Raw genomic sequence first — 24,824 nt, 5'->3', positions numbered from 1 at the left:
CCAGCTCCTGTGGGATTGATGAGCAGAGGATGTGCTGGGGTCCTGCCTTTTTCTTCCTGTTACTTAACTACAAGAATTTCTCATGGCATCTGGCTCTCCAGCCTTTCCTTCTGTCCCCTTTTTTTTCTTGTCCCAGACTGAAGGTCAGGTGCAAAGTGATAGTAAAGATACTAAAATCTGACCTGAAGCAGGGCATTTCAGGTCATCCAGGTAAACATGTCACTGCATTCTCCCTGTGCAGCATGGCTGGTTCGACACTGGAGCAAACTTGACAGACAATATCAGTAATAGTACAGCTTAGAGTTTTGCATTTTCCATTAATTTTACCTTTATTAGTCTTCCTTAGGGATGTAGGTAAGGACTATTAACCCCTCTTTGGGAAGGGAATGAAAAATATGGAGAGATGTATCTACCTTGAGAAAGAAAGTCAAATGTAGGTTTAGAATGAGAAGGCTGGAATCCTGGGCCCTGTGTGAGTCTCTTTGTGTGACAGATGTTGCTATTTAATGTGCTGATTAATGTTAATTAGTATCTTTTGTTTGCTGATCATCTGCTGTAAGTGAAAAGACAGCAGCCTGTTTGGGTGAAATCCCTAAATCACCCTGTAGTGAAACCAGGCCAGAAATCCATGTATAAATCTTTGTAAGTGCAAAGCTTCCCTATACAACTCTTATGCTAATTTTCTTGGATAATATGCTTGATCCATTTTTTTTCTTTTCAATACCAAGCGAAGCGATAAATGCAACAAATTTAAAATACATTTCACAGGTAGTGTTGAGTTTATTATGGAGTTTAGCTCTAAATGGCATTTGTGTGGTCTAAATGCCATACAAGCATTATTCAGTTCTTGGACTAGTAGCCCCAGGGAAGATCAGAGACACTTGTAATGGCAAACAGGTTGTTAATGTTTGCTCATTCAGCTGTTGAGGGGTAGTGATTTGCCTGGGAGAGCACAGGTTTGGGAGACACTGGCCATGGCTGTGGGGCAGCTGTAGGAAGGTCCCTGGTAGCTGGCCCTGCTCTGGAGCTGTTACCACTTCTTTGAGTTGAGGAGTTGAGTTGCTTGTGGATGTCTGCTGTCATGGAACTGGAAGGAGATAAAAAAGGATCCCCAAAGAGAAGGGGTGACACAGGACACAGGTGGCAGAAGCATGCTGTTTTTCAGGAAATTATGCTCCAAGGCAGATGAGGAATTTCTGCCTGCTCCTTCTGCGTGGTTTCTGTAGTGTTCTCACTACTCCAGGCTAGCCTGGCCCAATCAGAGGGCATTAGGCTGGAGGGGATTTTGCCTGATGGGGAGCTCACTGGTACCACCCGTTGCTTTTCCAAACAGGAAAAAAAATACCCTATTTTGCCAAAACGAAAGGATGGGTAAAGAGGAAATAGGCTCAGCTCAATTGGTTATATTAGGTAAATACAAAGTATGCCCCAAATATCCTGCAAAATCTGTTTTTTCAACAGACAAAAGTTGGAATTTTCAAAAACTCACACTAAGATTCAGTATTCCTTTACTTGATATCGATACTGGCTTGTTCCTCTGTCACCTATCACACCACAGCTCTTTGTGGGTCTAAGCAATAAAATGCACTGATAGTTCAGCTGGAGTCCTGTGCTGCCTTTGCCACTGGAAAAACATGAACAAGCAAAAAGTCAATGCAACTCTAACCCAGATTCTCAGCAGGCAAGAAGGAAGCTCGTGAAGCAAAATATTTCTGGCAGGCAGTTCACATCTGAAGGAAACCTAGCTGGAGAGAGGAAATTACTTCTATTGCCCTTAGAAAAGTGATAGTGGCAGGATAGGAAAGATGTATGAAAACAAAGTAAAAATGCGAATTTCATAAATTAAAAGTCGAAAGAGGTTCATGAATTTATTTTTAAAGCTACAAAATAATCTGGAATGGACTGAGTTGAATAATGAGCATGAACCTGTAGGCTGGTGTCCCAGCTATGCTGCTGTTTAATCTTGTTCATGTTTGTGTGGTATTAGAAACCAAAAGAGGCAGATTTATTTTGGGCATGCCTTATTTAGCTGTAGTTCTAAGTTATGTAAAACCTGAAATGAAGAGGAAACTTGACCCAAACCCTTAAGATTTCAAGTGCTAGTAACCACCTCAGTGAGGAACAGAGCAAAGACAGAACAGAATTAGCTGAGAATGTGCTTAGAGATATCCAGGGAGTGAGCTCCAGTAGGCTGGGCAGTGATTGACTGGACTGCTCTTCCCCCTTTGGAGTTTTAGGGTGCAGCCGATAAAGAGTTTTACTCTTTCTGTAAGGATCATCTATAGGAATACTGTGGAAGAAAATCCTTATGCAGCAGTTGTTGCTTGGAAGCATGAGTAGTTTTTTGTGTGGCATGCAGCAGATTTGGGGAGGCTGGGAGAGGGGAATTCGGGTATTTGGCACCATAAAATGAAGATTCTCAAGTCCTCAGCTCTTCCCTATGTTGGACTACACAGTTCCATTGAGGGGGAGTGCATCACCGGTGTGTCAGGAATGCCTCAGCAATTCCAGCCACGCTGACCTCTGCCACCACTGGGAGAGCACATTCCCTCTCTCCATGGGATGGCTTTGCTGGCTTTAATCTGCAGAAATTAGTTTACAGTTGTGCCTGCTTTCAAACCAGGAGCAAGCTAATTGGGAGGATTTGCCCCTGTAACTATACGTGCTAAAGCACATCAAGCCCAGATTGTTCCACACATTTGGAGAATTATTTTAGGAGAAACACAGGTGCATACACCCACTTCTTTTGGGAAAAAAAACAGGCCATGCTAATTTGACATTTTAAATAATAAAAATAAATCTTGGAGAAGCAGTCACCGATCAGTCAGAGCCTGGAAATTGCATTTCTGGAATGGTGCAGGTCATTCCTGCGAGCCATGGTGACTTTGCATTCCAGCATCACGTGGAATCCAGAAGTATGTCTAAAACTGGAACAGAGTTCCAGTTTCTGCTGCTTTCTGATGGTTGGCAAGCCCTTTGTGGGTGAGAAGAGAATAGAACTGTGTGTGTGATCTACAGAGTTTGACTTGTAACCAGGTGGATTTCACTTGCTGGATGTGTCTGAAAAAGCCCTTCCTGTCCGTTCAGAATTACAAGAAGAGCTGATGCTATCATTATTCATTCCCACTGGGGGAAAAAGACATGTAAACTTATCTTGAAGACTGCCAAATGCCATTCCAAGTACTCTGAGAGGGGTTTTATGTTTCCTTCTCTGAAGACGGCTGTGATCTTCCCGGATTCATTAATGCATGAGAGGCAAAGCAGAGAAAAGGCCTTTGTGTTCCTGGAGCTGGTGGCAGGAAGGGAGGCTTACCAAGGAGATGCACATACCTCACTTCCCTGTCTGTCAGAAGATCCTATCCCTGTCAGATAGCAGCAATTCCTGGGGGTGGAGTGAGAACGAATTTATCTTGGGAGTGAGCAGGATTTTGCTTTGCTAGGAGAGCTGATTTGCTCAATTCAGGAATTTTCCGTTCACCTCTATTATCCACCGGCATATAAATCCCAACACCTGCAATTAGAGCTCCTTACCGTAACAAGTTAACAGTTTTCTGCAGCTCACCTGTCCTTCTGCTGGCTCTCCTCTGTCTCCTGTCTGCTTGGTTGCACCGCTTCTCCAAAAATTCCTGCTTTAGAGGTAGGCTTTCACAGCTGTGTCATGGAGGGGGCTGCCTTCCTGGTCCTTGAGGAAGGCTGCTGCAAGGTAGATGTGGTGTGAGGCAGAGACTCGCTCTTTGCTGTAAGGAAATATGAATATTCTACGTGGGTTTTGTTGTCTCTTGGTAGATTATTCATCATTTCAGCACCCAAAAACCCCAGCAGAGGGGAAGGCTCTGTATGGAGGGGCTGGCTGGAGTGTGTAGTGTGGCCTGGGGAGGTGGTGGAGGGCACCTCTGCTTGCCCTTTCCCTTCCAGCTACTCTGGTGTAAGCAGGCTGCAGTTGTGCCTGGGTTGATGTGTTTGCTTTGGTCAGTTTAATTCAAAATATTTTGTTTACCTGGCTTGATAGTTACAATTTTGTGTGCTGATTCAGGGTACAGCTCAGGCTGTTAACAGGGAGGTAAAATGCAGGATCATAGGGATTTGCAGGCAGCTCAGCTTCATTAGCTTGAAACAACTGAAAAACATTCTATTTAAAGAGATGCATCAGCCAACGTCACAAATCAGTTGTTAGTTCTTGCAGTTGCTAGTTAGAACATGCAAAAATTATAATCCCTTTGTTATGAATAGGTATGAGAATTACTGAACTAATTATACAATAATATGCAGATGTGGTTCTGTAAGTAATTGTAACCTCTCTAAGAGGAAAAGAAAAAGGTAGTTCTGGTCCATAATCCCTTATAAATGGAAATGCCTGTTGGCTAAATCAGAGGAGGGGTTCGACTAGCTGCAGCTGTGGAGAATGTTTGACAATTCGCGTTCTCCACCTCCTGCCCTTATTGCAGAATTAAATTGGTCTTTCATTAACATGGGAATGTTTGCTGTTCCACCACCTGCTCCCTCCCCTGCGCCTACCTGCCTGTTCCAAGGTAATGCCAAGCCCTGTTGGGAGCCCCTGGCCGTGCCAGCGGGTGGGAGGGGATGTGGGAAGGGACCTACCTCCGGCAGCACACCGGGGAGGGGCCACGAGCAGCCCCACGCTCTGAACTTGCTCTTCCAGAAGATCCCAAAGCCCCGCAAGGCAGTGGAGGTGAGGAGGAGGCAGCGTTGAAAGGCTTCAGAAAACCTGAGCCGGGTTTGGAACAGCAGGTAGGCATTTTCTGCAGGTGACATGGAGAGCCACCTTCTCGGTAGCTGGGCTGGAATCTGAAGTCTTTCTACTGCAAGAATTAATTAATTCATTGGAAAAAATCGCCTTTGAAGAAAAACAAGGAAAGAATGAACTGTAGGTGCGTTTCTTCATCCTGCAAGGGTTAAGCATGATCAGAATCTGCTTTAGTCTCAAGAGTTTAACCTCAAGTGCTGCATTTTTTGTTTGCCATAAGCCTATTAGAACTCTCTGTTTCCTAGCAATAACATGTAATTTCTCCCCACTATATAAGTGGAAGAGATGTTAGGGTTTTAATCCTGCCCGCTAGAGCTGTTGCTCAAGTTTCCTATTCAAATGCAAATAGCACCTGGTGCTGTTTAGATAGCTGCAATCTTTGATAACGATACTCCAGGAAGAGAGGAGAAAGAAAAGCAAGGTGGGTCTGACTATTCATTCTGGAAATTAAGAGTGTAACCATATGCCACACCAACCTGCACTGGACATTTCTGTCCGATTTTTTGCATCCAGCACGGACTCTTTTTGGAGACAAATGGATGGCCAGAATGATTTCTGTTTCCTGAGCAGGTATGATTTTTCACCAGGAAGAAAAGGCTTCCAGAGAAGATAAAAATGTAGTGGATGGAGTTTTACCTTGCCTGATTGTCCTGAAAGAAGTTTATTCTGGGACATTTTGTTTGTTTCTTCAAATCCTGTATTGTTTTCTAGATTTTCATTTGTAGTTTTCAGAGTACTGATTCTTAATTATTTTTTCCGTATTTTTTCCTTGTGCTGTTTTTGCTCTGTGTCAGATAGATTAAAAGAAGTTATGATAAATGAATTGGCAAGTCAGGAGCAATTTGGAAGGCTGCTCCACTGTTTAGGATTCACAGACAAGAGGTAAACTATTACTTCTTACCTAAAACAAGAACAGTGACAGTTCTCAGTTAAAAACCTTCTTCTGTGGAAAGTTTTAATGGCATAAACTGTTTTCATTTCACTTGTGGAGATACCAGTTTATTCAAAAAATAGCTTTACGGCCTTGTTGCATTTTTCAGCGCTGTTTTACCCGTTATTACATGTGGAAACTGAAGGAAACTTTTCTGGAGGGTTGTGACTAGATGCTGTCATCTTCCTGCTAAAATCAAAGTATCTGCAGGGTACAGAATGCAGTTGAGATCTGCAGAAAGCAGAAATTAGTGTTTTAAAAGATTTTAAAGGAGAGATTTAGAAACTGGCAGAAAATTTTAAGGAGTGTTTGAAAGAAATCAGCATTTTACCAATCTCTGTGAATTTACAAATAAGCCAGAAGCAGCAGCAGCAATTCGTTGGAAGGGAAGACTGCTGACAGGAAGATCAGCTTTCATGGGAGAAAACTGGACATAAAGAATGAACAATTGCTACCAAACTGGAGAAGCACAGCAGTGATTTCAGTGCTGCCGTCAAGCTCCGACAGATCTTTCCTTGTTTAGTACTAATCTGTTTTGTCTCCTGCTGTTTCATCTTTGGCCTAATACTGGAACTAAAACAGGTTCTAACTAATACGGGAACTAAAGCAGCCTTTCTCCAAACTTCAGCAAACGCCTGTTGCAAGCCAGGTGTTGGGAGCGTGAGCAGGTGTGCCGTGTGTGCTTCCCGTGGCACGGAAGGCGCCCTTGAGAGGAAATCCTGAGCAGGAGCTGATTTGCTGGGTCATGTTTTCTCCCTGGTGACACTCCTTCCCCAAGAGCGGCTCCAGCTGGGTGTGAGCAACTGACGGGGAGCTGAGCCAGGGCTCCGCCTTGGACTGCTAAGGGCAGCCAAAATGATGGAAGAGGTCTCCATAGTGGTGGCTTACGATGCCCATGTGTTTGGCCAGCTGCGCGACGAGGATTTTCTGGCCAATCTGGTGGCAGTCAGCAAACCCAAAGCTGTGGTAGGTGTTCCTCCTTTGCCAGTAATGCTCAAGGTTAAGTCCTTCTGTTGAAGACTTTACATATTGAGTGCCTTTCCTTTGTTCTTCAGTTTCTCTTTTTATTACTAAGTTTCTGTTTTATTACTTTTTCAGAAATTTGCTGTCATGCATCAACAAAATGAAAATAATCTGTTTCAGAAGAGATTATTAAAATCTCTTTCTGGGCAGCTAAGTTTAGAAGAAGATGATTTGCTCAGTAGAATCATAGTTAAAATAATATTTTTTACATGATTGGAATAATTACTAAGCTAATCCAGCAGCAGACTCTGAGAATGTAAGTCAAGAGGTCGGGGTAGATGCTGTTTCTGGGGTGCAGGTACCCTCATCATGAAATCTGAGCAAATCAGTCCCTTCCTTGGGAATAGTGATGTTCCACTTTCATATGTTTTGAAATCAGCATAAATATCCGTAAAAACCTTTTCATTGAATGAAATATACTATTTCTTTATAAATAGCATATCTCTTCCTGTAAGTGACATGTGGAGTGTGGTCATCTCCCTCTGTCATGGAGATCTCAGTGCTTGGAGGGAGCTGCAGGCTCTGAAATTTGGTCCAAGAGTTCATCTTTGGCCTCAGATCCTACAGTTGAGCCCATGTGGGAGCCAGGATGCCTAGAAGCAGTCAGAGGGAGTGTTTTACAATATAAATATATGTATAGGTGTTAAGCTTAAGGTGCAGGCAGATGCAGTTAACATTTCAGGCTAAACACAAATTCAGCAGCCCAAAGAAGCGCTCATGTGTGCAGATTTGGGGCTGGGTGTGTGTTTGTACACAGTCAGTTCCTCTGCTGGGACAAAGCAAGGTATTCTCAGAAAAGGAAAATTTGCTTTATTGTATCTTGTGTAAAGCATCCCTGTGCTTGTTTCTTGCTCAGGTTTTTCTGCCTCTCCATGCTCAGGAGATCTTGGATGCATGAACTCATTTCCTGCATCTCATGTAGGATCATTGAATCTCTGGATGTAAACCAGATTTCCTCCAAATTCCTTTTATTATGATGCTTTTTCCTGTCTCTGGCCTTCTTTAGGCCAGAATTTTCAAGGTCCATTACAAAAGTTGGATAGCAAATCTAGAAATGCAGTATAGACAAAACCATGCCCTGAGATGACGTGGTTCAGAGCTGGGCTCTGAGCAGGCTTTGGTTAACAAGCACATCACAAGTCACACGCTTTTCCCTTGCTGGATATTTTTAAATACGTGGTATCCCTTAATTCACTGTGCAGCCACAGCCTTTCCTCTTGCTCTGCCTTAGCTGATGGCTGTGGCAGCATGTGTTACTTTGCCTGGAAGGCCAGACTAGGATCTCCTTCAGACAGGATCTGGTGTTGCAACAGGATTAACTGGAGCCTGGTACTGGCAGCTCTGGGTGAATATCTCAGGATGAGTTTCTTTCAGCAAGGGAGGATGACCAGAGGGGTTTCCTGGGAGTTTCCTGCCCTGAACTGCTGGGGTGCTCTAGAGCTAGCACTTGCAGTTGCTGAACTAAAATCCCTGTGGTGAGAAGACCTTTCATGGTGGCTTACCTTGTAATTTAGACTTTGGGAAGTGCTGCCATGATGGGCTCAGCAATGGTCTGGGCAGCAGCAGAGCAAGAGTAATGGGAATTGTGTTGTGGATCTCTAGATTGCTCTGGATCAGCTCTGCGTGACCAGGAGAGAGAGGAACTGGTGTGAAAGTACCACATTACGTCTCCAGATGATTTCTGCCACTCTGAAAATAAGATGAAAAACATTTCTCTGTGAAGAAACTACTTGTCTCCTAGTAAACAGAGAACAGCCGTGGGAGGAAAAGTATCATTATTACTTTTATTTAGAAGATCTGACTAATTGACTTTACTGTAAGGGTTTTTTCTGATCAATGTGTTTTTTGGTTTTTTTTTTATTTCCCTGCAATCAAAGAGTATTAACACATTTGTGTATTAATGTGGGACTTTGACCAGCCTGGTCTAGTGGAAGGTATGCATGCCCACCGCAAAGGGTTGGAACAAGATGGTCTTTAAGGTTCTTGTGACCCAAACCATTCTAGGACTCCATGTTTCAGTGCATTATGTACTAGTAAAGAAATAAAGAAATACAAATTTTGTTGGGTTTACATAGGAAACACCTAACTGCTTTTTAAACAGGTTTTTGAAGGATATTAACTAAGCAAATAATGGTGCAAACAACCTGCACAGATTTAAAATGACACTCTCTTCAGAATTACGATAGGACTAGACAATGCACTGTGAAGGGTCAGGACCTGATGGCTCAGAAAGTTTCTTTTGGTTCTCTGCTGCTACATTTAACTGTGGGACAAGCTGACAGTTGAGATAAGTTGGGGCAAATTGTGTTGACTCTCTCAGGGTCACTTCACCAGCTTGCACAAAGGTGTGTTCTGTACACAAAGGGACTTTCTGCAGGAAGTGGATCTTTTGTTTATTCTAAGAGTTCATATTAATAGCACAGGTATGTTGCAATCTGGGATTCATCTGCTGGGTTTGCAAAATGCAGTTTCAGTTATTTTGAGTAGCTTTTCTATTACACGCTCAGGTTGCAGAGAATAGTTTAAGAAATGAAGTTCTGTAAAGACTTCCATTCTGTGGCTGGGAGTTGGAGGGTTTCTGGCATTACAAGTAACTCATTGTAGTTCCTTTGGGTTGTGCAATGGGCTGGGGCACAGGAGTCTCTCCTGCACAGAGAGCCGCATGTCATGACGTGAGGTGACAAAGGGTTAACGCCGAAACCAAACCAGGCCAGGTGAGAGCTGTACGTTCCTTGTGCTTTAGGCCAGCCCTGTGTGACCTTCTGACACAGCCAGTGCCATACAGGCATGAACTTGAGCACAGTCAGGATTATCTGCTGTTATCCACCATCCTCTGTATCCATGTGAATTGTCTCTGTCCATCCCTTCTGGCTGTATTTTTCACTGGGAAGCATAGCAGTATTTTTTTAATGTTGTTCTAATGCTCTTAAACGATTGAACAGGATGTGGATGATCTGAGATAAGGTTTTGTTAAATATGTTTCAAAGCTACACTGTGTAATAGCAATCTCCCAATATATATTATAATAAAATTAGTCATATTGCAGTGTCACCATGAAATGCAGTTGTTTTGCTGTGAGGTCTTGCTTTCAGATTTTCAACTGGTTCTGAAACTACTTTGCACAGACAGGGAGAGCAGCATATATAAGTGGGCTGCTATGTAGTTTGTGCAAGAATTGAGCAGCTTTACTGTGGGGAATTTCAATTCTCAGTTTATCTGCAGAAAACTTGGACTCAAGGGGTTATAAAAATGCTATTCTAAGTGTTATAATCCTCTTAATCCAGAGCTGAAGGACATTCTTGTGGAAAACTTCATTGAATTTCCATTTTCCCGCCTGCCTTGCTGTGTTTAGCTCCCTATTCAGGGGAATTATCAGCCATTTCATAGAAAGAATTTGTGGTTGCACACTAGCAGACCCTGCCATAAGGAATGTTAAGCTCTCAGCTTCTCGATCAAAGCTGAACTGCGGAGGTTTAGAGCGGGTGGGTGAACGGCAAAGTGGGTGAAAGACTTGGGATGCCTGGGAGACGTGCAACACATAGTCATCCATGGGTTGAAGTCTAACATTTTTGGGGGTTAATAGTGGGGCTTTGTTTAACACCTTCAGGTCAAGACATCAGAAGAGGATGCCCCCTGTTTTACAGGGGGCAGAAACTGGAGGGTAGGTGCTGGGCTGAGAGGAGCTTGCTGAGGCTCAGCAAGTGCAAAGGCAAATGCAAAATCCTGAGTAGGATAAACTCCATCATCTCTGCAGGATGGGGACTAAATCTCTGGACAGCATGAGTGCAGGCTGGGAGTTGTGGTGGATAACCTGTGCTCTGCAGTGCCCAAGGCTGGCTGTGCACAGACAGGTGCCAGTGAAATGTGTCTCTCTCCCTGAATCCCCCTGAGCCCACGGAGACCAGGGATATTCACAGGCTAAAGCGAGTGGAGTGGAAGGCTGATGAGAGGGCAAGGTCCGACTGCACAGTGAAGGATGGGAGAATTGGAGCATCTTTAGCCTGAGGAGGAGAAAGCTCAGGAGGGATCTCATTGCAGTCTCTGGCCACCTAAAAGAAGTTCATAGAAAGCAGAGAGCCAAACTCTGAGGCACACAGTGACAGGACATTGCTTTATGACAAACGATTGTAATTTGCGGCAGAGTCAGTTCTGGCTCAGCACAAGGGAAAGCAGTTCTGTCCAGGGAGACCCTGGCATCTCCATCCTTGGGGGCCTTCAGGAGCAGCATGCAGCATGCTCTGGCTTCGAACCTGCCCCGGCCTGAGCAGGAGCTTGGTCCTTGTGACCCATGGAGCTCTTCCAATCTCAGTTTTTCCTTGAATCTCTAATTCTGCCTGTGTGGAGTCTTGCAGTACAGAGTCCCTGGCAGCACTTGAGCTTTTGAAGCCCATCTTTCCCTGGCATCTTGTAGTTGGAGCTGCTGCCAGAGGAGGAAGGAAGGTTGGGTGGTCGCTGTTATGGCAGTTGGCTCTTTCCACAGATCCAGTCCTCATCTGAACCCTTTCCTTTCCAGCACAAGCATGGATCCTGCTTTCAGGCTGTCTCGAGGAGCTGTCCCCACCTCAGTCCCTCCCTCCTCTGTGGGCAGGCGGTGCCAGATTCTGTCCCAATTCTTTTGCCTTGTCTTTGAAGCAGCTCCCTTGCGCTGAGGATTTTGAGCTCTCACTGTGAGGCATTTACACTCTGCCCCAACAGTTCAGGGGCTCTGCTCTACATCCCCTTCAGTTTTTTCCCCAGCTGCATCTCCCAGGACAAGATGCAATATTACAGTATTGGTCTCAGTGATAATCCAGGGTTGACCTTCCCTGGTCAGCTTCCTTTCCCCTATCCTTGTGCATCCCAGGGTTCACATCAGCCTCTCTGCTGCAGCCTGGCTCTGACAGTAGAGTGACATTTTGGGCATTAAGGTGATCTGTTATTTCCTCCCTTCTCTCTGTACCAATGTTTATTCCCAGTCCCACACTGCTCTCTGTCCTCCTGAGCAGTGCCAACGCTGCTGCTCGTAGGGCTGAACTACCAGTATTGATGCAATGAACATTTTCAAAAATAATTAAATTGAAATATTTCTGCAGGTTTATTCTGGTCAGCTTGCCACCCACCAGTGAGGCCAGAGGGAGAGGGCTGTGGAGGAAGAGCTAGGTCTTGCCCAGCTGATGGCAAGCTGCCTTCCCAGCATGTGCCTCCCATTACCTATCCTCTGTCCTTCCCATCTCCTCATGGAATTCCAGCTCCAAGCTGTAGTCAAGTCCTGTGGATATGTGGTCTGGAGTCAGCACAGTGGTGTGTTTCAGTAGAGGAAGCTACTTCCAGGAATTCAAATGTAGGTGTACAGTTTCTAGTTCTTCTTCTGCACTGTTCTTTCTTTCTGTGTGTCATTTGCAAATTCTATTAGTTGGATCGTATCTTTCATTTGCAGGCCACTGATGCAGTGTTTGATAGTGCTGGATCTTTGATGAGGCACAGAATGTCAATGACCAAAAATGAAAGATGTCACTGGATAATGATTCCGTTTCACAATGGCTTTTTGACCCATTTCCTGAGTTTTTAATTCATGCTTTATGGTTGTTGGATACTCCTTGGAGGGTCTGGGCTTTAAGAAAAAAAATCACTCATATAGTAGTGAAGTGCTAGAGAAGACTCTTACAACTGTGAAGTTACTTTTATCAGAGTTGGAGGTTAGGATTTTTCCTTTTTTTTTTTCTTTCTCTCAGGGAATTTTCTCCCATTTGTTACCTAAGAGATGATACTTTGATATTTAGAGAAACAAAAGATGTGGCTGGGAGGAGGAGGAGGAAGAAGGGTGCAGTTTGCTACTGTCTGTGAGCTGGGGGCTTTGGGAAGTGCAGAGGTGCCATGAGATTTTGGCTGGGGATGAGGGGCTGGGCTCAGCTCTGAGCTCTCTCCTGGGACCAGAGTGGGACAGCTGTGTCAGGACTATTGCTGCCCAGAGGATTCGCTGCCACTGCTGAGTGGTCCTGTTCTTCACTGTGTGAGAAGCAACGCTCACTTTTGAAAATTTCAAAAGTTTATTAAAAACCTTAGCGAACTCCAGCAAAGGACAGAATAAGGAAAAAGGACAGTGTGGCTGGGAGTAGGTGACCTGGCAGCCATGAGCTCGTGTACAAAATGGCTGGTCCACCTTTTATACCATGGGCGGTTTCAGGCTACCGTGGCCCCTCCCAGAGTCTGTCTGTCAACTCTCCTTTGCCATTTATTGGTGGAGGCTTCTGTCTTGCAACATGTTTGGAGGTGAGGTGTTGTCATGCTGCACCCTCCCAGCAACAAGATTTCCCATTCCCACCTGCCCCACGTAAGGGATACAGGTGCACACCTTCCCTTCACACGTCCCGGACAGCCCAGGCTGTTGGTGGCAGCAATGCCGGGGACTGTGGGGAGAACAGAGGACATCTGAACAACAAACTACAGTAACACAGCTATACATCAGTAAAGCTTCTCTTAACATACACACAATAGTCATCCCTTAACTGGGAGAGCCAGTCATCTCATTACGCATCTCGAAGAACTGCGTCCCCTTATCATGGGTGAGCCTCTTGACCTGGGACCTTTTCCACACCCACCCTCACAGGGGAGGGGACCCTGACCCTGACCCCCTCTGGGGGCAGTGTCTCCCAGCTGCTTGTGGGAGCCTGGCTGCTGCTGCCCAGCCCTGCTGTTTTCTGCACTGCTTTGGGCTTTTTGCTGCACTTTCACCCGACGCTCCTTGCCCACCTGCACACCCTGCAGCTCCTGGCATGGCTCTGGAGATTTTGCTATGCTTTGGTTGTCACCCCAGGTGTGCCTGCCTCTGTCATTCCAGCCACTGCTCCGAGGTCCCTGCTAGAGCCCATTTCACCATCTGGAGGGGCACCAGCGCCTGCCTGCCATGAGTTTGCAAAGTTTGCCAAGGGTGCCCCTTTTCCATCTCTTTGTGCCAGCTGTGCCTGCTATATATATATATATATATATATTCTAGTAAAGAACTGTTTTTCCCCTTGCATATCTTTGCCTGTAAGTGTGACATTCACATTCTCTGGACAGAGAGATAAAATTCTGTCTCTCAGGAGAAGCACAGAGAGAAGAGAAGAGAAAACAATCTTTATCTCTGCTCCTTTGTTTTCCCTGTGTGGAATGTGGTGTGGAGATTGTTCACCTGAGGTGATTGCTGGGTTGGATTCTGGTGAAGGTTAGTTGGGTTCAGTGACCAGTTGGATCCAGCTGTGGCTCGGGCTCTCAGCAGAGAGTCATGGGTTTGGTAGGTAGGTAAGTAAGAAGTATGTAGAATAGGATAGTCTCTCTTTATATAGTATATTAATGTAATATAGTGTAGTATTAATAAAGCAGATCCTTCAGCCTTCTGATCTGGAGCAGACCTCATCATTTCTTCCCGTCGGGGGTCGCCTGATTTTACAATATGAAAGCCCCGTAATTTCAGAGTTATAATAATTCAGAGGGAAGTGGGTCATGTTTTCCATTCCAAGGGGGTTCCCACCTTGGCAGGCTTCTGTTTTTCCAGTGTAGGCAGGCAGATCCGTAGATAAATAGAAAAATGGGTCCTAGAGTTTATAAGGTGATGTTGGCGTGGAGCCAGTTTTTTAGCCAGATCCTTATCAGCTCTGCAGAGCATTTGTGTGGGTTCTTGGTTTCATCTTGCCAGCCACAGTCATCCAGATGGGTTAACTCGTGGTGCTTAAATGTTATTTCTATACAGGGATTTTGGTCTAAGGGAATCTTTACTGCTTTAAGTATTTACTATAAAAAACAAGAGTGTACCAGATATCTCTTCTGCTTGTTCTGTCAGTACTTCTGCCCTGCAAAAAAATCCTGCAGACTGGTTAGAGCTGAGCTGTTTTCTGGACCATTGTGACTCATCTGAATCATAATTGTTTTTGAGCTGTATTTTTTAATGCATTTGATCTACACTTAGAAATCCTCTTCTTTCCTATATCATCCAGAATACCATCCAGCCTAATGGAATTGAAAGAAGAATTTGAACTTTTTTTTCTTCATTTAGTTTGAGTTACTGTTTAAAATGTTCCCAAATAATAACCTGTATTATTTTCTGTTTATTTTCTCTTCATATCTGAAGGCATTTCTTCTTGCTGCCTTTTTATTGTCATTGGATCAAGAAAGAATTATTTAAGCAATATCTCAAATACACATTTGATAAATAGCAATAGAATTTTGAAACATTCAAAAGAAGGGCATCAGTGTTCAGAAGTTTCCTCATTTTCTTCTTAAAGAAAATTCAGGGAAATCAATACAAATATTTCTGGGCACTGGAGAAACAGCTTGTTTCTGTCATCATACAAGCCGATTCGGGGGAAGAAATTTGAAATAAGTTTCTAAACGTTTTTGCTTATATGTGGCAAGTATATTCATGGACTTTGAAAGGAGTGCTGAAATGAGATGAAAAGGCAATTTTAGCTCTTTATAGAAGTCCAGTTTCATAATTACTAGAAGATACAGGTAAATATTAGTTACAAATATTCTGTCTTCAATGTCTACAGCTACTTTCTTTCTTTTTGAACCCAATTCTCAAAAGAATTTGGCTTATTTTGGGCTGATATTGGAAAATGTAGTTCAGTGGGTTTTATCCTCTTGGGTTTGTGCTTTCATGTAGTGTAATACAGTTTTTTCCTTCATTGCTTCCTTCTGCCTGTGTCAACATGAGCTCACCACAAACCAGCCATCTGTGTTGACTGGAGTGCTGCTTATGCTGGTTGCTGATGTTATAAACTGTGGGTTTCTAGAAAAATCCAGATTTTTGATTTAGATATTTAACTTTGGTTTGGTTTAGAGCAGCATGTCAGCTGTGCCAAGGCAATGCTCTGTGTGTTTAGAGTTGCCAAAGTGATCCCAAGTTAGGATATCAAGGCATAAGTAAGATATTGTGCATATTTGTCTGTTACCTTGGAGACCACAGTGCACGGGCAAGAATGAACACACTGATTGTCCAGGCTGAACTTCCAGAGCAGGTCAGGCAACACTGGAACAGGATAACAAGAATCCAGTTATCTCAGAACCAAAGGTCTCATTCTTTCCACGGCCAGAGGAATAAGGAATAGACAGCACTAGGACAGAGAGCTCAGGGGAAGAAAAGATGGCTTGCTGCTTCTCTGCTGCTGGTACCAGAGGGTGAAAATCGTGGCAGCCAGATGTTGCTGGTAATTTGCTGGCTTTGTTTCCCAAAGGAAGTGTCTGCTCTCTCTGTGGGAGCTCTTTCCCTTGCAGGGCTCCTTTCAGTGGCAGCAGCTTGGCTTTCCTGCTGAAGCTGGCAGCATGGACACATTTCATCTTTTTCTTTCAGCCCCTCCTGCTGACAACAAACTCCTTGCTTCTGTCAGTGCTTAAGGTGCTGTTGGGATGTTCTGTGCTGGGTGATGAAGTGGCAGGTCTGGAGTGCATTGGTAGTTGATGAGCCTGGCAGCCTCTCAGCTAAACGTGATGGATGAGCACAGTTCTGTGCATGTGGTAGCGGTGGCTGGTAGTGCTGGTGTGGTGGTAGAACCATAGCTGGGGCAGGGAGAGCAGCAGAGGGTTAAAAAACCCAACAAAACAAAACCACAGCAGCCTTGTATGTACAGGTTTGGCAACTGGAACAGCTCCTTTGTATCTCTGGGTGCTGATGGGCTGTGCAGCTGTGCAGTCCCATCCCCATGGATACTCCCAAGCAGCTGCTCAAACTACATCAATGGCCAAAAAGCGATTTTAAACAGCCCTTGCCTTCCTCCACCTCCCTGCCAGCTCCGTGCCAAGGCATCCTGCAGGTCCAGAGGCTGGAAGATGCAACATAAGACAAAACCTGAAGCCTCATTCAAGGTGTGGAGGGAACCTTCGTGGCAGATGAAGGATCAGTGAGACAATGGAGCAGGTTGTTCATTGGTTGTTGCACTGAAAGGCTGTGCCAGGCTTCACTGAGCCTTGCTGATACCTTGGAGTTGGACACTGTCCCACTTGTATTTTCAAAATGCTGATCATTTATTTTAGGGTATTAGCAGTTTTGTTTATGGAGCTGGATAAGCAGGAAAAAGGCAAGACTTTTAGAGAATGAAGCTGTGTTAGGTGCTGAAATATAGGTAAAAGTATTGGATATAACAAAGCAGATTGTAGAGCTTGTAATTATAGATTGTACAGATTATTGATGGTATAGAGCTTATAGATTGTATAGAGCTTTATAAATTATTTTAATATATATTAATATCTATATATAATAGAAAATACATAATATATACTATATATTATCTATTACCTAAATTTTATATAATATATATTTTATATATTGTATATATTAATATATAATATTAATTATGGATGGTATAGAGCTTGTAATTAAAGATTGTAGAGAATTATATAATCACGGGTTTTAAGGGACATTTAAGACCATCTGGATCCACTTTTCTGCCATGGGCAGGGACACTTTTCACTATCCCAGGCTGCTCCAAGCCCTGTCCTGGCCTTGAACACTTCCAGGGATGGGGCAGCCACAGCTTCTCTGTGCCTCCTCACCCTCACAATTAAGAATGTCTTCCTCATATCTAATCCACCCATGTGCTCTGGCAGTGTGAAGCTGTTCCACTCCTTGAACAAAGTCCCTCCCCAGCTCTCTCAGTTGGTGTTCATGGGAGAGGTGTTCCAGCCCACAGAGCATCTCCGTGGCCTCCTGGACCTACTCCAACAAGTCCACAGTGGTTCAGTTTTAATATAGAAAAGGCATCTATTTTCTGCTAGTGGAGTAATGCACTAAAAAGTAATTGCTCTTATAAACTTGTAGGTTTGAAATACTGATAAAAGGAATGACAGGTTTGAGCATCAAGGACCTCCACATGCTTCAGAGAAACCTGATGCTGATTTTAAGATGGAAATTAGATTTTTTTTTTTTTTAATATTGTGACTTAGAGTTGATCTAAAATAATATTAACACATAGAATGTGTTCAAATAATGCTGCAAGAATCTTTGATTACCTGGGCATATGGTTCAGAGTTGTCATCTAGTACCCATCCTCCACCTCTGGAAGTAGATTATTTTTCATCTTGTGCTGGACACAGAGTGTGACAGGAGACAAGATGTGGCTCATTCATTCAGCAGAATCAGAACCTTGTCTTGCAGGCAACAGGTTTCAGAATATGTGTTGAGTAGGGGTTTATTAGCTGAAAGCTGTGAACTCTATGGACTAAGTATGTTGAATGAGATGGGTTTTACAGTAAAGCCTTGGTAAAAGCACTGGTTTGAACCTTGGCACTGGTAAGTTGCTGGCCATGTGTTGGCAGTTGTGCTGTAGGTCTGTGTTAGTTCCAGAATAAACAAGGCTGGAAGTGAATCCTATCACCATGTAGCTGGGTGTTTCCTGCTCTGTGATGTGAGAAAATTCCTTGGTTCTTTCTCCTGCATGTCTGATTCTGTTGCCACGGGGATGGTGGCGAAGACTGTGTGTGTGTGTGTGTTCCTGCTTGCTGCTCTCTCTCTTGCTGTGATGTGCTAAGAAATGTGACCAAAGCTCTGGAATTGTGGTGGACACAGGTTAGATCTCAATCAGAATGAATTGTGTACCTCTGGTGGGCAGAGCTAAGAGCTGGATTTCACACAGTCACCGAGGAAACATAAAACCTTCAGCATCAAATGCTGTATATCAAAAGGGGTGTGTATGTAAGGCACAGAACCACCTGGAGCTGTTATGTTTATGAGGTACAAACTGTTGAATAAATCCTGTGCTGGAAAAACAGCTGCTGCTCATAGGAAGTGTGTTACCCAGAGCAGAGCCTGGCTTAGATGGCTGGGCAGCATCCCTGTCCCAGTTACCCATTCCTCACCGTGGCTGTGGCATGTACTAGTTCCATTTAGCCTGGATAGTCCTGGGCAGCAGAGGTCTCATTGTTCAGGCATTCTCTAAGGTAGGGCAGATAATAAAAATGACCTGTAAGCAGTTATTTTCCATCTAGAATGTTTCTGATGTTGGTGTCCTTCCCCACAGGATTCCTGTTGCCCAGAGCCATTGAAATGCAAACGGTGTGCTGGCTGGCAGTGGCTCTGGCTGCTCCTGTCCCGGTGTGTGTCTCACTCTGCAGCCCTCAGCTGTGCAGAAGGAAGCACTTGTGTCTGGGGGAGCTGTGAGACATCAGCTGCAAGTGCAGAAAATAATCAGCCATTTCCGAGCACTGCTTTTCAGCCACTCAGGGTGTCTCTTCTTTACTAAAACAAAGAGAATTGAAATGGATAATAAACCTTACGTGTGTCAGAGTGAAAATGAATTTTTGATAGCAGAAAGACATTTTGAGATTCTGAAAAGTATCTGCCACAGGCAAAACATCCTTTCCTTGGCCCTTTTTCATAGATGCAGGTTCCCTGCAGCCTCTCAAACACAAGCACTGTGGTCAGTGTGAAAATACACGTTGGTGTTTAGAGTTAGAATTCAGGGAAGCCAAAATCCATTCTCTTTTCCTGTATTGCTGCAGGACTGCTGTACAATGGGGCTTATTGAACATCCCTCTGTCTCAGCTTACTCTTAGTTAAATGTTCTGCTAACTGAGCCTAACTAAGCAGATCTTTAAACAGCAGGGCTGCAGAAGAATAATGGGCTATACCTGGTTCAGTGGATTTTTGTGAATGGAAATACATTGTGGAGATCAAGATCTGACTAAAGGATCTGGTGTTGGAAATGATCCAGCATCACTGACTCTGCTGCTGCTGGCTTGAATCACAGTCAGTTGTGCAGGTGTGCTCTGTAAATTTTGCAACCTGCCTTTCTCTTGTCTCTATAAACTCCTTTGAATGTGCCATTGCAATTGAGACATTTTGATAATGGACTAATGCAGAGAAATTAAACAAAATTCGCAGCAGTGCTGGTTTCCTTTGCCTTCAGGTGGCTTACAGGTTGGCTTTCTGTAATCCTGAAGACTCTCATTAGGAATTCTTAAACGTACAGAGCTGGCAAGGAGGTGACTTGCAGCAAGAAGAAACATCCCTCTCTGCACAGAAGGGAAACTCAGGTGTGCTGGGGTGGAGCTGCTTTGCTGATACAAAACGGGCATTTCTCTCAGTTCTGTTTCCAAACACGAGAGATGCTGTTGTGCAGCAGATTCTCAGGCACGCATTCAGCCGGACATCTCTCCAAGGAATTTCAGGGAACAACTCCTTCCTTCCGGCTTAGATGGTAAAATAGCATCTGACAGCTGGGGCTTTTATTGTGCCCCAAAAACCAGGGATCAGATGGTGCTGAATGAGCTTCACAGTGGGATTGAATGCAGGATGTGTGGGATGAATGGGATACTTTCAGCATGGTGAAAACACTGGAGGAGGGCTCTTCCAAGGCTTTCAAACTGGTGGTGAAACAGCCTGTTGCCAGTGAGCCCTTCCCTGTATGGTGTTAAAAGGAGAGCTGGGAATTCTTCAAGCTGTGCTCCAGCCTGGCATTTCTTCTTAGGCAGCTGATGTCAATCCTACATTAATTTTTACAAATGGATGTTGCAGGTTTTCTGTGCAGAATACCCATCCCCAACAGAGTTCTGTGAGAAATTACAATTTTCCCTTTCAGATTTCATGCTTGTGGCTAAGACCTCATTGGAGACACAGTTGTTCAGATTATACTGCATAATAGCTAAGTGCAGTATCCCATTCACCCCCTTCAAAGTCCAATCTAGGAGAAAGTCTGTTGTGTCAGCATAGTACTGTGGGGTTTGTTCTTTCTTTTTCATTACTGCCTCCTCCCAGGAGAAAAACAAATGGCTTTATCTACTTCTGAGCCTTATTCCTAGACAGATATGGCAGGATATTCTGCATTGCTTTTGGCCAACCACATTTTAAGGAAAAGATGGTACAGTTGCCCATAGTTATGACTGCACAGACAAGTAGCACTAAGTCAGTTTTTAAAATCTAATTTTGTTACACTGCAACCTTCATTTGGCTTAATGAAGTACTTAAATAGAGCTGTATTCCTTAAAATAGAGCTGCTTACTTCCTGGAACTTGATGTAGTTGTATTTCAAATATAAAGTATTAACTGGAACAAAATGGCACAATTTTGAGTGTGAGCTAAGATGCTGCGTGTGATTGAAAATTTTTTGTTCCTAATCTGCTGAGCTTCTGTTTAAAGCTCACAGTCTTCACCCGACACTCACAGAACCAGCCTCATTGTGAAATTGCCTTTTTCCTTTTCTTTTTTTTTCCTTCTTTTACATTGAGGCAAGAACTAGAGAGAACAAAGTGTTAAGAGTGAGGAGATTAGAGAATACTGGCTACATTGTTAGTGTGGTGGGACAATGTATTTTTGTAGTGTTAATGCAGTGCAAGATAGAGAAAGGAAGTGGGGAGCTGGGAAAGGGATCCCCTGCTCAGTTTGGCATTGTGGTGGTGCTGCAAATCAGAAATCAAGTAATAGGATTTCACTATCTGGATCAGCCTCTGGCTGTCTGCAGTATGCTCAGGAAATGACTTCCCATCTCTGCTTCCATTTCCTTGGCTGTCAAATGAGCACAGCGATAACTGCCTCCTCTGAGTGCTCTGCCTGCATTAGAGCAATAAAACATTTGGGAGGAGGGAGTCATAGGTGTGATTTATGAATCCAGCAAGGTCAGGCTGAGCTGCCTGTAAACAGCTGAAGAAATGACAGAATGAGGGAAGGGTCTCCTGAAACTGAGCAGGTGCTGTTGTACACTGTCCATGCCCAAGGAAGTGAAGCAAATCTCTTCAGCCCTGTCTGAACAGGGGCAGCTAAAACCAAAGTGGTTTTGTTTCTCTTCCATGATGCAGTGAGTCCTTCAATGATTTGGTGCCATTGGGTTTTTTCAGAAAGAGGTTTTGCTTGTTCTGTTCTTCTGCGTGGATGTTTTATTAAGATGCTCTGCATGGATGTTTCCCTACATATAACTACTTATAACATGATTTTATATTTGAAGACAATAAAATAAAACAACTCAATGCGATAAGATATTGAGATAAACAGTTATGAGGAATGTTTATACACCGTAAGAGTCTCCTAAATTTGATAACCATCAGTTCAAGCCAATATACCCCATGGTGCTAAAGAAAGAAAAAAGGAATCGATATTGCAGAAGCTTTTACAGAGAATTTATGAGCACTTTGTTCAGAATCAGTTCATGAAGACTGAAGCATGGCTAGCACTATGCACTTACTTATGGAAATGCTTACTGAGAAATCCCTTGTTGAATTCACAAACTGTTTCAGGGAATTAAATTGGGAAATACGGAAATGGGCTTTTAAATTTTTTTTCCCATTTATTAGTGTATACTCAGAAGAAGAAAGTGCTGTAATAAATTATCAAACTCCTTTGAGAAATGTGGCTGAATAGAGAGTAGCAGTGAAGTGTAGTCCCTGCCAAAGTTGTTGGGCATACTTGCTCCAGTTTCTGTTTTACAAGATAAGTGGGTTAGTATGGACTGGTTTCTGGTAGGAGTTCCCCTTAAGATAGATTTTCACTGTATTTAGGTACTTCCCAGTCAAGACAAGATTTGTAGCATAAATAGATACTAACATGCAGCAGTCGCTATCATCTTTCAAAGAGCTGGAAGCTGTTTTCTTTGTCACACCTGATGCTTGCATGATCTGATGCTTGTTTCAGGTATTATTTACTGTCAGCATTGCTGAGAAAGTGTTGCTGTGCTGTTTCGTTGCTGGAGAGGCCATCCCTCAGCCCAGGCCACGGCTGTGGATTGGCTCCTGTGGTGCTGAACGAGGGAGCTGATGCCTCCAAGGCCCCAGAGGAGCCACACGTGGTCCTGTTCACTGCTGTGAATTGAAATACAAGCAAGTAAGGAGAGCATATAGATAAGAATGGAATGAATTAGCAAGCAGTTAAGAAATGGTTGATAGTTGTGAGAGGTGGAAGCCCCCAACACCCAGTGCCAGGCTAAGGTGAGCAGCACTGCTCACATAAGAACAGGGGGGGTAAAGGGTTGTGACTGTACAATTTTTACCTTCACTTTCTACCCTTATCTCCCTATTTACACACACAAAATCTATTTACAGACACACAAACTTACAACACAAATTTACAGACACAAAATCTATCCTACATCTCTTGTTCCTTCCGATGGCGGGATTCTTTCTGAAGCACTCACATGGCTGTGTGAACAGAAGTCCTGTCTGTCTCCCTGTGTAGTGAAACTTAGTTCTTATATGCACTTCAAAGGTTTCAATGAAAAGCATCAGGAATCAGGAAAATCTTTGGTTGAACAGGTAATCTTCTAAGTCACAGCTGTGTTCTGTCACAGCTGTAAGTCACATGGTGCCTCTTTGCCAGGCTGCACCATGAAATCTCCTTTGTGTTTATTTCCTGGTGGTAGCATACTGGAGCACAAAACTCCACAACAGAACCTGAGAACTGTGTTTGGAGGGTGTCCTTATCATACCCCAGCTGGGGAGCCTTGGTCTGGTTCTCTAAATGAAAGCCCAGTAATTCTGGTAAAAGGAGGGGATGGATCAGGCTTTGGATGTGTGATGGGTTTATTTAAATTAAAACACTATCCTGAAATTGTTTCTAATTCTTATGATTATTAAATAGCCTCAACAGTTTCAGGCTGCAGCCAAGACAAAGCTGGCTGGGTTTGTGTTAGGAGGATTATTCAGTTGAAATGTATAAAAGCATCTCTCAGTTAGTCACTTTCATTTCATGGTGTTCTGTCCTATTAAGTGTCCTGAAAGTGAAATTTTCTTGTATGTTTGCCCAATGTACTTCATGTTTTTATCTATACCATTTTCTCTTTGTTTGCTTTAAGGGGGTTGATTTCAGATTCCATCAGTATTTGTAGGAATTGGTGCTGCTTTATTAATGATTTGAAGATCATGGTTTTCATGTTTGCTACTTCCACCTCCCTCTGCAGCAGCACTGAGCACTTGCTTGGTCCCTTTGGGTGCTGCAGAGCAAAGAGGCATTGGGCTGAAAACCAGTAAAGAGAAAACAGCTCCAAAACTACACAGAAACTCATTTCTCTGCTCAGTGGCAGTAGTTTTTGCCCTAAGGCAAGGTGACAGTGGCATGTCCTCACAGCAGGAGGCAGCTAAACACGATCAATATAGGCAATAGGAGTATCTGCATATCTGCATGACAGATCAAAGGAAAGCCTGTGTTTGTACTCCTGGTGGTACGGGGTGTTAGGGATCTCTCCAGCTGCCAGCAGGTGACCTGAGTAATGCTGTCAGAGGTCTCCAGGGAGAGATGGGAGCACTGCATACCCAACCAAAAGGTGAACGGAAAGCAGAGGCTCCCCATGCTTTGTTGAAAAGAACACAGGCTCCTTCTGATCAGTGTTTGAAGTGGAAGCATTCCCAGGATCAAGCAGTCTGGGTTTTGACCTTTCTGCATGGCTGTTTACCAAATTTGTTTGTGATTCCTATGAGCCACCTCTCCGCTCGCTTGCACTGCAGCATCTCCATCTGTGCCTAGGAGGGCTCTGATGCCAGACTTCATGAGGGCATTGGTCACAGGCTGTAATTTAGACATTAATACTCTCTCAGCAATAAAACCATTACTTGGATCTCCCCCAGGGAATTGTCTGGTCCTTTTGTATGAGCACTCCTTTGTTCTCATCTCACTTTTAACAGTTGTCTTGCTAAAGCATTGTTTCGGTGAATCATATGTATCAAAATGTGTTTTCCTCTTTCCTGTTCTCCCACTTGTCTGTGCTTTTTTTCTTCTTGTTAGTCTTATTAAAATGTCTCCACTTTTGTTTCCCTTTAACTGTCTGAATAATTAGCAGCAGTGGGCACAGAACGATTTCTGTCGATGTGAGCTGTATTGGTAAGTGTTTGACATGACTTAATGAGTAGGGGAGGGTGAGCAGTGGGGAGAGACTTTATTCAGCAGCAGCTTTCCAGCACTTCCTCAGTTTCCTGTTTGTAGGGAGAGCTTTCAGTCAGCTTTTCCAGCATTCCTCTCATTTTTAAATGCATGTTTCCCAAATCTGTTCCACAGGTGCCAACGAAAAAGCTGAAGAAATATGAGAGAGAGTACCAAACAATGCGAGAGAGCCAGCTGCAGCAGGAGGATCCTATGGACAGATACAAGGTAGGGGGATGCTAAATGGGAATTTGGTGAACCCCACGAGGAGTGAGCTGTCTCCAGCAGTTAAGTAGAGGTGTGTGTACCATGCTCAC

The 24,824-nt window shown here is 43.8% G+C and overlaps 1 protein-coding gene and 1 long non-coding RNA gene across 10 annotated transcripts in view; both read left to right on the top strand.

Moving 5' to 3' along the window:
* The window catches only part of RABGAP1L (RAB GTPase activating protein 1 like), a 224,425-nt gene that overhangs the window by 181,156 nt on the left and 18,445 nt on the right, over positions 1 to 24,824 (top strand). For 6 of the 9 annotated variants that reach the window (XM_068199461.1, XM_068199460.1, XM_068199462.1 and 3 more), the window contains one exon: positions 24,643 to 24,735. In XM_068199461.1, coding sequence (XP_068055562.1) covers positions 24,643 to 24,735 — 93 coding nt within the window. Of the gene's footprint in view, positions 1 to 3,391; positions 3,638 to 6,436; positions 6,663 to 24,642; positions 24,736 to 24,824 lie in introns of those variants that run through there. The other 3 variants (XM_068199467.1, XM_068199469.1, XM_068199466.1) reach the window with 3 other exon arrangements.
* Positions 4,757 to 5,901, top strand: LOC137479161 (uncharacterized). Its single transcript, XR_011001998.1, has 2 exons — positions 4,757 to 5,335; positions 5,806 to 5,901. It is a non-coding gene; the product is annotated as an uncharacterized lncRNA (long non-coding RNA).

Source organism: Anomalospiza imberbis, chromosome 9 (genome assembly GCF_031753505.1).
Source record: "Anomalospiza imberbis isolate Cuckoo-Finch-1a 21T00152 chromosome 9, ASM3175350v1, whole genome shotgun sequence".
NCBI lineage: Eukaryota > Metazoa > Chordata > Aves > Passeriformes > Viduidae > Anomalospiza > Anomalospiza imberbis.
This window is presented reverse-complemented; position numbering and strand designations above follow the sequence as displayed.